General features: G+C 32.1%; 2 protein-coding genes across 4 annotated transcripts in view; one reads left to right on the top strand and one right to left on the bottom strand.

The window, feature by feature from the left end:
* The window catches only part of LOC149779382 (dynein heavy chain domain-containing protein 1-like), a 457,419-nt gene that overhangs the window by 75,582 nt on the left and 363,198 nt on the right, over window positions 1–18,639 (bottom strand). The window contains exon 93 of one of the 3 annotated variants that reach the window (XM_089940014.1): window positions 17,037–17,105. The exons of the other annotated variants lie outside the window; for them this stretch is intronic. Coding sequence (XP_089796140.1) covers window positions 17,037–17,105 — 69 coding nt within the window. The remainder of the gene's footprint in view (window positions 1–17,036; window positions 17,106–18,639) is intronic. 3 annotated transcript variants of the gene reach the window in all.
* LOC149779383 (protein boule-like) overlaps window positions 1–18,639 on the top strand; it is a 207,236-nt gene that overhangs the window by 174,192 nt on the left and 14,405 nt on the right. The gene's annotated exons all lie outside the window — the stretch shown is intronic.

Here is an 18,639-nt window from a genome sequence, read left to right as displayed (position 1 = left end):
CTCTATTGTACACACATGTACAGACTAAACTGCTGTCAGTATAAAGTAATCAAAGTGAACTTGTGCATATAATCAGCACATAAATCAGGATACATGCTTGAAATAAGCAGCTGTAGAAGGTGCATAGACCCTTTAAGGTTTTCTTAGGTTTATATAAAATAATCATGTGACCAGTCATTTGAAATTAAATCTGGGTAGCAAAAATACAAAGGCAGCATGGAAAGGCAGATATTTACTCAAATTTAGCAAAACTAATTTTAAAAAATCAATTTTCGTATGGTTTGAAATAAAGTTAATACATCCTTATTTGGTAATTTGATGAAAAATCTGTGAAATTTTGCTCAATTTTTTAAATTTTAATAATTATTTATCACTGTCGTTTACTACTACATTACCTCTTTTGCCATCTAGTAATGTAAGAAACTGACATTCTTTAGGTCTGAGTAATGAAATCCCAAATATGCTTTAAAGATTTCGATCTACTGTAAAATATGACTATTTTGTGTGCATATTATTCCAATATAATGTCCCCATAGAAAATTCTTAAATAGGTCATTCTTTGGTTTTGAAATTTTGAAAGTAACTTGATAGAGAGTAAAAAATTTTATTTTGAGTTAGTTTATATAATGGCTGGCAAATACATCCTTAAGATACCATTTTAATATATACCAATTATAAAAATACAAGGACAAGGTCAAAACTAAGAAAAACATACATATAGAAATCACACACGTGTTCACACATCAGAAGTATATAGCAATTTGATCTATCATCCTAAAGGAGGAAATTCATCCAAAACCACATGTAAGCAATACAAGTCCACATGGATGCTAGTGTTCTTAAAGATTTGGGGTTACATTGCAATGAAAAGCAATACTCAAATCAAATGATCAGCTTTAACATTGTTTTAGTAAAGACTTTCTTAAAAAAGTTGGATTTTAAAAAAATATCCATTTCCTCATTAACCTTTGCTGTTCTTACATTAGTACCTTTTCTGGTGTCTGTGTTTCCAAACTGTGGCATTGTTTTCTCAATGACAACACCTATGCAAGGAATGTAACTCTAAAACATTGAGGCATGTATAATTCACACCCAGTTGCATTATAAAAGGGATGTAACTCTAAAACATTGAGGCAAGCATAATTCACACCCACTGGCATTAATCAAAAGTTAATATAGTATTATAAGCCAATGGCAATTTTAAAAGAAATGCTTTCAAAATTTAACATTATAAGTTTATGTAAATGATACTCATGACAAAAAAGCAAACACTAAACTGTTTTGTGCAATTCTTAAGACACATATGGGTTGTCTTTCCTCTCCTCCAAACAAAGAAACCCAACAAAAGACTGAAATGACAATGTGACATTAATGAAGTGACATACATTTGTTTAGATAAATTGAAATGTGTTATGGTTTTTCTGTTAGTTATACAACATTTGAGAGAAAGTTCTTGCATCATGTGAAATTATCATAAAGACAGCTGATATACCCTAGAAAATAATTTTTTCTCATAATACATGTAATTCCATACTATAGTAACTTAATGGATTCTCTCTTATTCAGGGGCACAATCATAAGCATGTGACATTACAAAACAAACAAAACAAGAGGTCAAATTGGGCCTGGAATTGCTCACTTGAATGATATTTACATTTTTTAAAAAGCCAAATTAAAAGGATTTTTTATCTTTGGTAATGGTGGACATACTTGATGGCAATCAGCATCACTTGCATAAATTTGAAAGATCTTCATGCCAAAATGCTTTATGTGAATTGGGTCAATTTTTTACCATTCAGTGCTTTCTGTCATAATTCTTACTGTTATATGCTTTCTGTCAAATTGGGACAAATTCTTACTGTTATGTGATTTCTGTCAGATTGGGACAAATTCTTACTGTTATATGCTTTCTGTCAAATTGGGACAAATTCTTACTATTATGTGCTTTCTGTCAAATTGGGACAAATTCTACTATTATGTGTTTTCTGTCAAATTGGGACAAATTCTTACTATTATAAGCTTTCTGTCAAATTGGGACAAATTCTTACTATCATATGCTTTCTGTCAAATTGGGACAAATTCTTACTATTATATGCTTTCTGTCAAATTGGGACAAATTCTTACTATTATAAGCTTTCTGTCAAATTGGGGCAAATTCTTACTATTATAAGCTTTCTGTCAAATTGGGACAAATTCTTACTATTATATGCTTTCTGTCAAATTGGGACAAATTCTTACTATTATAAGCTTTCTGTCAAATTGGGACAAATTCTTACTATTATAAGCTTTCTGTCAAATTGGGACAAATTCTTACTATTATATGCTTTCTGTCAAATTGGGACAAATTCTTACTATTATGTGCTTTCTGTCAATTTGGGTAAATTCTTATCATTCAGTGTTTTCTGTCAAATTTGGTCAAATTCTTTCCTCTCAGTGTTTTTTTAAAGTCATTTAATATTTTTTTTAAGTAATAGTTTCCATATTGACATCATTTGTGCAAGCTTGAAAGGTCATCAAGCCAGTATGGTTCTTTTTAAACAGTGGCCACATTTAGGATGATTTATAAAAACAAACAAAAAAATTATAGGGCCTTTATGCCAAATGATTCCTATCAAATCTGGTCAAATTCTGTTGAGTGGTACTTGATAAGAAGTCATTTCAAGGCTTTTCTATATTGAGTGATGGTAGCCATAATGGATGTCAGATTTGTATAAATTTGAAAGGACTTCATTCATGCCTGTATCTTCTTTCCAAAGTTTGCTTAATAGTGGTTCAGTGTTTTTCAGAAGTTGAAAATAGTAACTGTTGACAGAAAATGCACGAAAAATTCAAGACAATACAAAATGCTCACTAGGCCATGGACTTAAAAACTATTATCCAATTATACAGGTAAGATCATCAAGTTGTATAAATATAGGATATCTTAGGAACTCTGAACAGTAAACATATTAACAAACATCAAGGAAAAACAATTAATGTATAAAAAACAAAATGATAATGCATCCTAAATTATGTGTGATAAAAAAGTAAAATGAATAATATCTGATTAATATTCAGTAAATATATAAAGTGCTTTTTCCATACATTTTTATTTCTTAGCAAGTTTCTAAATCTTAGCTCTCTCAGTGATAAAGGCATTGCATGAGTCCAGTTGTTACATTGTGTATTGGGGTAATGTATTTACTACTCTATATCTCTATGGCACAAAATTCTGAATATACAATTAAAATTAAGCTCAGTCAAAACTTCTTAGTGTTATCGTTAGCCATGTGTAATTTGTTTTTCAAAATGACAAAATATATAACAATTGCTACCCAAAAAGTTTGTTTGTTTTTTCTTAAATGATACATAAACACATGCTGGTTACATCTTGCTGAGGCAACGGTAGTAAAGTTCCCAGGCAGTGACACACCATGGTGGCTAATCTAACTTAGTTGTTATGGATACTTACCCTCAATGGGCTGTATTATAACTGGTATGAACAGACACCATGGTGGTCAATCTGACCTGTTATGGTGACTTACCCTCAATGGGGGCAGTATTATAACTGGTATGAACAGACACCATGGTGGTCAATCTGACCTGTTATGGTGACTTACCCTCAAAGGGGGCAGTATTATAACCGGTATGAACAGACACCATGGTGGTCAATCTGACCTGTTATGGTGACTTACCCTCAATGGGGGCAGTATTATAACTGGTATGAACAGACACCATGGTGGTCAATCTGACCTGTTATGGTGACTTACCCTCAATGGGGGCAGTATTATAACCGGTATGAACAGACACCATGGTGGTCAATCTGACCTGTTATGGTGACTTACCCTCAATGGGGGCAGTATTATAACCGGTATGAACAGACACCATGGTGGTCAGTCTGACCTGTTATGGTAACTTGCTCTCAACGGGCTGTATTAGTTTCAACCTAGATGACACTGGGTTTTTCCAATTCAATATCAATGAAAATACTTGCCTGACATGATTCATTCTATGTCAAAAAGAACAATCAATCAATTCTCTCTCTCTTTACTTTCATATCAAATAGATCATGATCAGCAGTGGTAATCTAATGCTAATAATAAAGTGAGGAAGGCACACCCTTGTTTTTTGACTAATTACAAAATTATAAAGAGGTTTGTAACAAATTATCTCACAGAATTCTGTAAGTTATGCAATATGGAGGGTAGGGCATGAATCAGAGATGTAATAAGAAAGGCTACAGGATTTTAACTGATACAAAATGTGAATGACACTGATGATGAATTGACATGTCTTACATATTGCTCAGTCTGATCCAAAACAACAGAAAAAAGTACTTGAGAAGTATAAAACACGACACAAATAACACATCTTGTGTAATACATTCAATATTTAATGTTTTCTAATATCATGGTGTTTGTTTTTGTAATCATATCATTATATGTTTTTTGTCTTATAGGTGTTGTCTAATGTTGTAAAGCGCTTAGAGCTTCTAAAGATTAGGTGCTATACAAAGTCATTATTATTATTACTGAAAGTGAATTTACTTCCTTTAATACTTTTAGAAACAAATCTATGGTTTATTTATAACCTGAACATTTTGCTTATGATATGTCTATACTTATATGTCTGTACTCATATGTCTGTACTTATATGTCTGTACTTAGCCCCTATACTGGTTGAATATGAAAGCTATTAAAACAACAACACAGAAGAATATGTATGTGTTTCAGACCTCCAAGTCTAAAAAAGGTGTCCATATCTTAAGCCTGGCTTTATGGAAAAAAGCTGCTGTTCGTCAATTAGCATATGTATCTAGGTGTTATGAGTCTATACTCTTAATATATGTAACAGAAAAGAGTGAAGACAACAAGCTTTGTAGAACTTAACTAATAATTTATTTTCCAAGAACGCAAAGTGAAAAATGAGAAAAAAGAACAAATGGTTTTACGAATTAAATCCAAAAATAATCCAAGAATTTAAAAAACACAAGTCCTATCAATGAAAAGTTCTAAGTGAATCACAGTTCAAATCCCAATGAAAATCCAAGCTGTTGAATCACAGAAAATATTATTCCAGTTTTTGAATTCCATATAAATTCTGGTAAATGTCTTTGTCCAAGAATTAATTTAGAGTACTTTTGTAGTTGCAGGGAAAACAATCATTTGAATTCAATAATTTGAAGAAAAAAAAATTCAGCCCCAAACTAGGACACAAAATAAAACAACTTGACATCTCAAGTGTTAAGACACGACTGATATAATTCTTATCATAACACCAGCTATAAGAGTAACAAAAATGCAAAATAGATTCCTGGATGGGGGTCAAGAGTTCATCCCTCTGGGAAAAAATAGAAGTTTGTTTATGAATTAACATGTGCCTCATGTCACATAGTCCAGGTATGACCTTGGCTCAACTAAATGATTCTTACTCTGAGAAAGAATTAAAAAAAATAAAAAAAGTTGTTTACCTAAATTGTCACTGATTTTAAGGTCAGCAACTAGATACAATGTTTCTATTATTAGGTATTTACAACAATGACAAAAAATAAAAAAAATGAATCAAGTCAAACAGAACTGAACTTAATTCTTAAAAAATCAAGTCCGGTAAACAATATTACATTACAATAACATGTAATGGAACAAAACTATTTTAAAACTAACTGACAAACAATTAATTTAAATATATATATGTAACATATATTATTTGCTCTGATTTGTGTGATGACAGTGATGTACAAAAGCAATATCATTCTCTTTGTATACCAGCAAAAATGTTCTACAAATGCAAAAATATTGCTTTTGAAATCAAATTGTATGAAGTTGTTTTGCTCCTTTACGGACAAAATTTTCATGTTCTACAATGATGCAATTAAATGTCTGTAACAACAATGGGTTTTGATTTTTAATGGGTAATGATAGACACCACAGGGCATGGGAAGGTGTCTTAATAACAATATCAACAGCCTTTGCATTTTGCGAAGAAAGAGAGTGTACTCATTTATGCACAGAATTACTAGTAGTACTGTTAATAATAAAATCTTGCATGCTGTTGTAATTCATTAATAATTTATCACTGGTGCAAATTGCTCTATTAATATTTTGGGGGGTAATTTTATGTCATTTCTTGCATGAATTGCTGGTTTTTATTATCATTAATGCAATTTTCAATATATAAAGAATATAATAAAGTGTGAAATATCTCCTGCTTTGGGCTATGCCCATACTATAATACATCATCTTCTGTCCTGGACTTTGCCCATACCATAATATATCATCTTCTTATGTTTATAATTTTTAGTTTTCATTTTAGTTTTTGTATTATTATAAAACCTTCAGTGTATTTAATCACACGGTAACACACACACAATATAGCATAAGACATACAGCAGACACAGGACAGTAGGAAATTTTTGGCAAAAGATCACAAATAGGAAGAGGGAGGAAAGAAACGGGCCTTGGACATTTGTCTCTGGCAGGAAGTATCAATTTAATCTCAATTTAAAAACTTGGGAATGTTGAGAAGCCAGACTGGGTACCTCAACAAGTACCAAATAGGTAAGATCAACCATGAATTCTAAACTATACTGTACTATCTAAATAACATTTTTGTATCCAAAAACTCTTCTTGATTTTTGACCGAAATATAACATCACAGACCTTTGGGGGCCATATGAACATATCAAATGCTTTATCAATTTTGGCAATATGTTGGGACACACTCTGTCAATGGTTACCAGCTAATATAGCTGGGAGCTAGTGAGGGGCCCACATATAAAGCTTAGTAATTAAATGATATTCATTTCATTCAAAGAACTTTGAACATATTGCAGTGGTTTACTACCAGTATTAATAAATCTGATGATTCTGCATGATACATTTTTTCTTGCTTAATAGGATGGAATCCAAAAGAATATGATCATCAGGAAAAACTTGAGATATAAATTATCAACATAAATTTTATACAAATTTAACAATACAAAAAGAAACATTTTAAAACTAATTTCACATTTCTTCACCAAGGAAAGCAAGTCTAATTTGAGTTCATATACCAACATAGGTGTGTGTGTGTGGGAAAGTGCCTTTGACCAAGATCCATTCCCACCAATTTTCCATCTTTTCCTCTACTTTATTTCTTATTGAAACTCATGTTAAGTATACTTAGCTAATTTAAAGGAAAAAAATGAAACCCAACAACCAAACCCAGTAGGATTCACTAAAATTCTGTTATATTTTCTTGGTGGATTCTTGCATAAAATCACTGTTTAAGTTCTTTTTTCCCAAATGGTGAATCCCATTAGTACTTCCATGAAATGATAATATTTTTGTGAAACAACTGGATGCAGATCACAATGTACATGTTTCCCTGGTGAAGTACTTTCATATTTATATGTTTTTTAGTCCCTAAACTTGACATATATCTGATATTACAATTATTTAGATGCTGCACAGATTATGTGTCTTTTTTGCATCTATACCAATTGCTTCTTATCAATATCTAGCAATATATGTTCACTCCTTTGTTTAATGTTATTACATGAACCATCCAAGCCATCATTATTCTTTTGTGTTTAGTGTCATATTAAATGAACCTACAAGCTGTCATTATTTTCCTTTGCTTGGTGTCATATTACATGAATCCTTCAAGCCATCATTATTCTCCTTTGCTTAATATGTCAGTACATGAACCCTCCAACCCATCATTATTCTAAATTCTTTGATTTTGTCAAGATTGGCAACAAGAAAAAAAGAGAAATTGATCTTAAAGCTTGGATGGTTTGAAAAGTTCAATAATTTGAAAAATTTGTTAGCAACTTGTTTTAAATATTAGACTTTCTTTTGATATTGAAGATAATTTAAAGATAAATATATGAAAATGTCAACATATAAATGTTTCTACTAACACAAAGCTATTTGGTCTTAGATCTAGTGGTAGGGAATTGAGAACGTCATGAGATCAAAATCACAGGGATACATACATGTGATTCTACTTGCAGCAAGGCAGGAATACCATAACGAATGGCATTTATTGCACAAACTGTTTTATTTTTCAAATCTATCATGTCTAAATAATTAAAGATTCTGGCCACAGAGTTCATTGTAATTTGGAGATTTTAATGACAAAGTAGGAAATTTATTGAGGTGTAATAATTAATAAAGTGACTGAAGGTGGTTCATCATGGCTGGTGAGTCTGATGAGGAAAGCCATGAAATTTGTGAGGGGAAGTAATTTTTGATCATGGTTTTAAATATAGCTGAATTGCTGATATAGAAAAATGGAACATCATACAAAAATCTGAAATTGATCTCTGGGTTTTGAAATGTATGATTTTCTTTGTAGAAATTAAACAAAATAAAATGAATATGGAAAAAATATGGAATATTGGCATTACTGATAAAAGTAACAGCTATCAGAATTAACAAGATAAAATTCAAATACAATGGATATTTGGTTTGATGGAACTGTAGTTATCTTTACTGTGACATTGTTTATCATTATGAAAAGGCCAATCAATTAATATCATCTATTTTTCATTTACATTTAAAATTGCTGCAAAATAGGGGGGACTACTATAGAGCCAAATAATAATAATATGTAAATTAGTTAAATATTCATTCAAACACAAAGGACCCTCCACCACTGTCATGAAACTTGTAAGTATGCTGAAGTTGATGTTAAAGATGGCTGTAGCAATGAAATGTTTGTGTGGCTGTTTAACCACACATCTACTATATTCATCCAACATTCAGTGTCTATAAAGATGGCTGTATCAATGGAACAGGACATTCCCCATACACACCTAATTTGTTTAACCCTTAAATCTGTGTAAGGATAGACCCAGTGGCCAACTAGTGTATATATGATTACAGGGTGGAGGTCTCAACAGTTTCCAAAGTTTAACCCAATAAAGACCCATTGGTCAATATTAGCTGTAAATCAGACTTGTCTTTGTTGCTTCAAACAACCATGCATCTGTGGATGCCAGTTGCATATACAAAATTTCATTCAAAAACATTTTGGAAATAATTGTTCTTCTGCCAATAGATTTTCTTACCCCTCATCGGGGCCTAAGGCAGACCTGCCAACCCTAATTAGTCCTCCCCAGTAATGAAGTTAACATTTTCCCATAAGTTAAACCAATTTGTTAGTAAGGTGTAATGAAATATCATGTACTGTGAGTGACAACTTGATAAACATGCATTTAAAAAGTTAAGGAAGTAGAGTGTTACTACCAAGACCATTTCATTACCTGCTAAAGAAAGTTTTCAGTCAGCAATCAGGGTAATACACATGAATGAAACAAATGGTTCATAAAGCCTAGCTAAGTGTTTCACCATAACTACTCATACCATGGACGAAAATTCAGTAAGAACCAACACAAGCCAGAAAAACTAAAGACAAGATAAAAATAAATGACATATCAGTAAACTCAAAGCCATTCTCTTTGATGAACATTAATAATATAGTAAACAAAAAACTGAACTCAAATTACATTATTCACCTGAGTAAAGTGAACTTAAAGCTGTACTCAAAGGACAGAATTCAAAAGAACAACTTTATTTCTTGTAGTAGCACCCAAAGTTACAAAAATACTGATACATCTGGTAATAATACTCAAAGTTACAACCACACTGATACATCTGGTAGTAATACTCAAAGTTACAACCATACTGATACATCTGGTAATAATACTCAAAGTTACAACCATACTGACACATCTGGTAGTAATACTCAAAGTTACAACCATACTGACACATCTGGTAGTAATACTCAAAGTTACAACCATACTGATACATCTGGTAATAATACTCAAAGTTACAACCACACTGATACATCTGGTAGTAATACTCAAAGTTACAACCATACTGATACATCTGGCAGTAATACTCAAAGTTACAACTACACTGATACATCTGGAATTAATACTCAAAGTTACAACCACACTGATACATCTGGTAATAATACTCAAAGTTACAACCATACTGACTCATCTGGTAGTAATACTCAAAGTTACAACCACACTGATACATCTGGAATTAATACTCAAAGTTACAACCACACTGATACATCTGGTAGTGATACTCAAAGTTACAACCCTACTGATACATCTGGTAGTAATACTCAAACTTACAACCACACTGATACATCTGGTAGTAATACTCAAACTTACAACCACACTGATACATCTGGTAGTAATACTCAAACTTACAACCACACTGATACATCTGGTAGTAATACTCAAACTTACAACCACACTGATACATCTGGAATTAATACTCAAAGTTACAACCACACTGATACATCTGGTAATAATACTCAGAATTAGAACCATACTGACACATCTGGTAGTAATACTCAAAGTTACAACCACACTGATACATCTGGTAGTGATACTCAAAGTTACAACCCTACTGATACATCTGGTAATAATACTCAGAATTAGAACCATACTGACACATCTGGTAGTAATACTCAAAGTTACAACTACACTGATACATCTGGAATTAATACTCAAAGTTACAACCACACTGATACATCTGGTAGTAATACTCAAAGTTACAACTACACTGATACATCTGGAATTAATACTCAAAGTTACAATCACACTGATACATCTGGTAGTAATACTCAAATTTACAACTACACTGATACATCTGGAATTAATACTCAAAGTTACAACCACATTGATACATCTGATAGTAATACTCAAACTTACAACCACATTGATACATCTGGAATTAATACTCAAAGTTACAACCACACTGATACATCTGATAGTAATACTCAAACTTACAACCACATTGATACATCTGGAATTAATACTCAAAGTTACAACCACACTGATACATCTGGTAATAATACTCAGAATTAGAACCATACTGACACATCTGGTAGTAATACTCAAAGTTACAACCACACTGATACATCTGGTAGTGATACTCAAAGTTACAACCCTACTGATACATCTGGTAGTAATACTCAAACTTACAACCACACTGATACATCTGGTAGTAATACTCAAACTTACAACCACACTGATACATCTGGTAGTAATACTCAAAGTTACAACCACACTGATACATCTGATAGTAATACTCAAACTTACAACCACACTGATACATCTGGAATTAATACTCAAAGTTACAACCACACTGATACATCTGGTAGTGATACTCAAAGTTACAACCACACTGATACATCTGGTAGTAATACTCAAACTTACAACCACACTGATACATCTGGTAGTAATACTCAAACTTACAACCACACTGATACATCTGATAGTAATACTCAAACTTACAACCACACTGATACATCTGGTAGTAATACTCAAAGTTACAACCACACTGATACATCTGGTAGTGATACTCAAAGTTACAACCACACTGATACATCTGGTAGTGATACTCAAAGTTACAACCACACTGATACATCTGATAGTGATACTCAAAGTTACAACCACACTGATACATCTGGTAGTGATACTCAAAGTTACAACCACACTGATACATCTGGTAGTGATACTCAAACTTACAACCACACTGATACATCTGGAATTAATACTCAAAGTTACAACCACACTGATACATCTGGAATTAATACTCAAAGTTACAACCACACTGATACATCTGGTAGTGATACTCAAACTTACAACCACACTGATACATCTGGTAGTAATACTCAAACTTACAACCACACTGATACATCTGGTAGTAATACTCAAACTTACAACCACACTGATACATCTGATAGTAATACTCAAACTTACAACCACACTGATACATCTGGAATTAATACTCAAAGTTACAACCACACTGATACATCTGGTAGTAATACTCAAAGTTACAACCACACTGATACATCTGATAGTAATACTCAAAGTTACAACCACACTGATACATCTGGAATTAATACTCAAAGTTACAACCACACTGATACATCTGGAATTAATACTCAAAGTTACAACCACACTGATACATCTGATAGTAATACTCAAACTTACAACCACACTGATACATCTGGAATTAATACTCAAAGTTACAATCACACTGATACATCTGGTAATAATACTCAGAATTAGAACCATACTGACACATCTGGTAGTAATACTCAAAGTTACAACCACACTGATACATCTGGTAGTAATACTCAAAGTTACAACCACACTGATACATCTGGTAGTAATACTCAAAGTTACAACCACACTGATACATCTGATAGTAATACTCAAAGTTACAACCACACTGATACATCTGGAATTAATACTCAAAGTTACAACCACACTGATACATCTGGAATTAATACTCAAAGTTACAACCACACTGATACATCTGATAGTAATACTCAAACTTACAACCACACTGATACATCTGGAATTAATACTCAAAGTTACAACCACACTGATACATCTGGTAATAATACTCAGAATTAGAACCATACTGACACATCTGGTAGTAATACTCAAAGTTACAACCACACTGATACATCTGGTAGTAATACTCAAAGTTACAACCACACTGATACATCTGGTAGTAATACTCAAACTTAAAACCACACTGATACATCTGGTAGTAATACTCAAACTTACAACCACACTGATATATCTGATAGTAATGCTCAAACTTACAACCACACTGATACATCTGGAATTAATACTCAAAGTTACAACCACACTGATACATCTGGTAGTAATACTCAAAGTTACAACCACACTGATACATCTGGAATTAATACTCAAAGTTACAACCACACTGATACATCTGGAATTAATACTCAAAGTTACAACCATACTGACACATCTGGTAGTAATACTCAAACTTACAACCACACTGATACATCTGGTAGTAATACTCAAAGTTACAACCACACTGATACATCTGGTAGTAATACTCAAAGTTACAACCACACTGATACATCTGGTAGTAATACTCAAAGTTACAACCACACTGATACATCTGGTAGTAATACTCAAAGTTACAACCACACTGATATATCTGGAATTAATACTCAAAGTTACAACCACACTGATACATCTGGAATTAATACTCAAAGTTACAACCACACTGATACATCTGGTAGTAATACTCAAAGTTACAACCACAATGATACATCTGGAATTAATACTCAAAGTTACAACCACACTGATACATCTGGAATTAATACTCAAAGTTACAACCATACTGACACATCTGGTAGTAATACTCAAAGTTACAACCACACTGACACATCTGGTAGTAATACTCAAAGTTACAACCACACTGATACATCTGGTAGTAATACTCAAAGTTACAACCACACTGATACATCTGGTAGTAATACTCAAAGTTACAACCACACTGATACATCTGGTAGTAATACTCAAAGTTACAACCACACTGATACATCTGGTAGTAATACTCAAAGTTACAACCACACTGATACATCTGGTAGTAATACTCAAAGTTACAACTACACTGATACATCTGGTAGTAATACTCAAAGTTACAACCACACTGATACATCTGGTAGTAATACTCAAAGTTACAACCACACTGATACATCTGGAATTAATACACAAAGTTACAACCACACTGATACATCTAGTAGTAATGCTCAAAGTTAGAGTCCTTGTATTCTTAAGACATGACAATTTTTCTCTCCCTTGTAATGACAAGCAAAATACACATAACAACAATCAGAATACATCTCTTGGGCATGTTAAAAATGGTACATTCTTGGGAGATGTGATGTGGAACCTTCTTAACAAATCAAGTAGATGACTGACATTGAACCAGTTGAATTTGAAAGAAAAGATCTCTGTGATCAAAGTCTGGTGGAGGGGTATTATTCTTTATGTATCCCAAACCCTAATTTGAAAGAAGATATTATATTGAAAGAAGCAACATTTGTCTAGAAGTTAAACCACCCAGCTTAAGGTTCTGTTCTTGCATGTTCTGCAAACAGGCTACCAAATTCCAAGATGGACTGGTTTGACAAATCTGAAAATGAACTAGTAAATGTCAACAGATTCAGGTGAGGTAATAATAACAGGTAGTTTAGAAAATGGTTACCTTTAATCTATTAACAATATAAGATTGGATTTAGCTGATATAAACAATCTGGTAAAAAATTATAAATCAGACATTAAGAGTGAATGAAATTAGTTCTACCCTCATTGACCATATTAAAAGAACATCCTGAAATACAAGTTCCAATATGTACAGTTAGTGATCACTATCCAATCTGTGTCCCAAGGCATCTGCCTAAAAAGGCAAAGTCAACAGGTTGTTCTTATCTATTCCTTTTGACTGTGTTTTTGTTTTTTGTCTTGTACATTAATATAGATCTTTATTTCCTGATGGTGTTGGCTAAATATTACGCAGCTCAAAAGGCATTTACCTTTTGTAATTTTATTAGAGTTCCATGAGGGAGACCACCTAGCTGTAAGCTAATTGTATTACCCTATTTAATAAAAGATTACCATTATTATAACTGTGGTCTGATGCAATGAAGGTAACTTTATGTTTAAGGACCTCCACTCAGTTTCATTAATTGCTACTGTCAACCTAACGGAGATAAATTTCTTCCTGCTACATCCCATCTTGATGCAGTTTTTATGGGTTTTATTTTTTAATTCATGTGGCAGTGGCAATCACATCTCCTGCCATAAGCAATAGTGAAAATGACATGACATGATATCCAGTCAATGTAATTACTGCCTTTCCTGTTGTTTTACCAAACATGGCCATACAAGTATGTGAATATTCCATTGTATACTTCTGTGCTATGGCCATACAAGTATGTGAATATTCCATTGTATACTTCTGTGCTGACTGGTTGCACATTTTAAAAGGCTGATTGTCCCTTATGCCTTCAATGTGTTTTGAATAATTAGATAATTGGATGACATTTCTAGATTATGCTATAATGGAACAAAAAACCTTAATCACGCAGGTGTTTTACATGATGAACACAGAGAGATTAAAGCATCTGAGGTACTCCTGTAAAATTAGTCTGGATCCCTGACCAGCTCCACTGAATCTAATGTGAAAGTCCAGATCTGGACTTTCCAGATCTGGACCAAAAACTGATCAGCTAATATCTGGAATTGACCACAGCAAATTAATTTTCCTATTTAAAGGTAAATTCAGTAAACCTAATGGTTAAGGGTGTCTGCCAATGGGGGTGTTGTAGCTAGAAACCAAATACCTATTGAACCAATTTACATAATGGTTGAAGTATTCTCCCAGATAAATTTCATCAAAAACTTAAGTAGAAGTTAGCATGATGGATGAAAGTGGTCACAATATCCTGGGGAGATAACTGACGTCATGAAGACAGCTGGGTATTTCTAATAAAGCTGAGGTACAGAACGTTAAATAAAAAAATACCTGAATATGTCTGAAACTGAAAACCAGATGTCAGAGTTTTCAGAATTTGACATTGAGTTTTGTTACGTAAACATTTAGAAAATAAGAGATATGATGTTACATTAAATTATGTGTACAGTTTTTGGTTCTAATGATATCACTTTTGAAGTCCATGTATATTTCAAGCTACTTCAAAAAAAGGATTCCTGAAAAAACATTTGCACATGCAACTGAAGAACACTTTTCAAATAACCCAACACAACTTTTTATTCCAGCTTTTTAAATATACATTGCATGAATGAATAATCAACTGAGACCAAAATCATATAAATTTTGTGGGTAAATTAGTGACTGAGAAGTGAAGAAGACTATTAAGGGACATACAGATATGGGACATATGGTAATACTTCCATCCATTCATTCATCTATCCTTACATACTGTATATTCCCTAATTTATGTCTCCACTCTAATTAACGACCCCCTCCCATTTTTTAAGAAAAGAAAATGTAAAAGTTGCTTTGTAAGACCTGTGCTTTTCAATACCCATCTACTTCAGATTCATGATTACAACATAATGCTGCAGGCAGTTGCAGTGTATATATCAATGTATAAATTACTAAAGTCACATGGTGTTCAATATGATGCAATAGATGGAGAGTAAGACAGTTCAAAGGCTTATCAGTCCAAAATGTGTTGACTGATTGATCATTTTAACTGTGCTGATACATGTATTTACAATGACTGAATTCAGTGGCAGAAAGACGCCAAGATATACATCTGATCATTATAAGAGTATATCAAAAGAACAACTTTACCTTTCATTATAGTGTTCTAATAAATGACCATTATTTAGAAAATGTAATGCCATGGGGGTATTAATTAGGGAATATACAGTACATATATAGTATTCAAATTATATGAGGCCTGTTTTTTATCCAGCCTATCTGGTTTGAACCTTTTAGTCTAGTGGTACATTTGCTTGAATATGAGACAGATAACTAGATTACATTTAGAGGCCTGAATATGAGACAGATAACTAGATTACATTTAGAGGCCTGAATGTGAGACAGATAACTAGATTACATTTAGAGGCCTGAATATGAGACAGATGATCAGATTACTTATCGAGGGTGATCCAACTCAAAGTAACGTGTGGTCCAATGGTTAAAATGGGTCTGAACTGCTCCTTAAGGTAACTCTGGGATACACTAAAGAATGAAATTAGCCATGGTAAGTTGAGAGGAGATTAGTGGTCAGTTTATATGAGATTTGCTGGTCCAGTCTTTTTAGTGTAGTGTTATGTGTAAATAAATGCAAATCAGATGATACAGGTTCAGTTCCTAATCATGACAGTTAGACATTTTATCCCATGCCATTACACATACATACATACAACCATCCATTATATAGATATTTAATGTGAATTATATTTTTTCAGTGTTTTAAAGATGAGTATATTTAAATAATTTTCAACTAACCATGCAAGCCTATAAGCCTTGACATAGGTAAAAAAAGTCTACAATTACTAAAACTCACAAGCAATGACTATTTGTTGCACAATATACATGTGAAGGAAAAAAACTTTTCTATTTCTGAATACAATTGTTCTATATTCTGTTTAAATAGTAACTATAAAAAAAACGTGCAGAATGAGTTTGAACAAGGTGAATGTTAACTACACAAAGCAAAATTTGTGTTCCTAATACCTCATCCGTTTCCATTACATTTTGCATGGCGATCGATGGGTGGTAAAACTTCAGGTCTTTGAACATAAGCTTTATGAAAAAACACAGAATGTTGTGATAGGATAAACTGACTATGATGATATGTGTCAAATTGCAGTTAGATGTATCTACTGCTGTTACTAGGTAACTCTTTTACACACACACACACACACACACATATATATATATATATAAAACACACATACACACACACACACCATTCAACTGTAAACAATCAGATCTATGCATGCATTGTCTGTTGAACTGATTAAGCCTAAGAAACTGTTGGCACATTATCCAAGGACAGATCTGGGTCTACAACTTTTGCAGTTTGATCTAACATCCATAAGTACATATGGTACAAAATTTACATGTTATAACATGTTATCATCTCTATAGTTATTTTAGCAGAGTTGTAAAACAATTACGTAAAACATACTTTAAATATGAGATTCATTTGATAAACTATAATCCATTACTGTCATGAATGCTTTTGAGTCTATACAGATTGTCAAGGACTGACATTTACTTTTTTCCTAAGTTCCACAGCTTACAAGAGAACTTACTTCCAAAACTTTTGTTGCTCAAGTATATAAATCATTATTTGCATATACTATAAATCAATATTTGAATATACTATAAATCAATATTTGCATATACTATAAGTCATTATTTGAATATACTATAAATCAATATTTGCATATACTATAAATCAATATTTGCATATACTATAAGTCATTATTTTAATATACTATAAATCAATATTTGAATATACTATAAATCAATATTTGCATATACTATAAGTCATTATTTGCATATCCTATTAATCAATATTTGCATATACTATAAATCAATATTTGCATATACTATAAATCAATATCTGCATATACTATAAATCAATATTTGCATATACTATAAATCAATATTTGCATATACAGTAAATCAATATTTGCATATATTATAAATCAATATTTGCATATAATATAAATCAATATTTGCATATACTATAAATCAACATTTGCATATAATATAAATCAATATTTGCATATACTATAAGTCATTATTTGAATATACTATAAATCAATATTTGCATATACTGAGTTAAAAATGTGTGCTTTGTGCATGTGTTTACCCAGATGCTGACTAAAATAAGTCATCTGAATGATTTTGTGTATTATTTTAATGTTTGTAATCATTTGTACACTGACTGATGGTCTATGAAAAAATACTTAAAGTGTGTTAATTAAAGTATATAAAAAATTAAAGTAAGAATGTATGAAAATTGAAGGGTATAACAAATTGGAATGTATGAAAAATTGGAGGGTATACAAAGTTAGAGCTTGAAAATTAGAATTTATGAAATATTAGAGGTCAGGAAGAATTAGGAGGCAGGAAAAATAGAGTGAATGAAAAATTACAGTTACAGTGTATGAAGAAATTAAGTTTTGAAAATGTACAGTGTAGGAAAATTACTGTGAAAGAAAAATGAGAATGTATGAAAATAAAGAGTATGAATAATCAGACTGAAAAATTAGAATACATGAAAAATTAGAGTGTAAAAAATTAGAATGAAATATATGAATAC

Source organism: Sinohyriopsis cumingii, chromosome 17 (genome assembly GCF_028554795.1).
Source record: "Sinohyriopsis cumingii isolate HCF-2022 chromosome 17, ASM2855479v2, whole genome shotgun sequence".
Lineage (NCBI taxonomy): Eukaryota > Metazoa > Mollusca > Bivalvia > Unionida > Unionidae > Sinohyriopsis > Sinohyriopsis cumingii.
The sequence above is the reverse complement of the archived record's forward strand: the minus strand, read 5'-3'. Positions and strand labels throughout refer to the sequence as shown.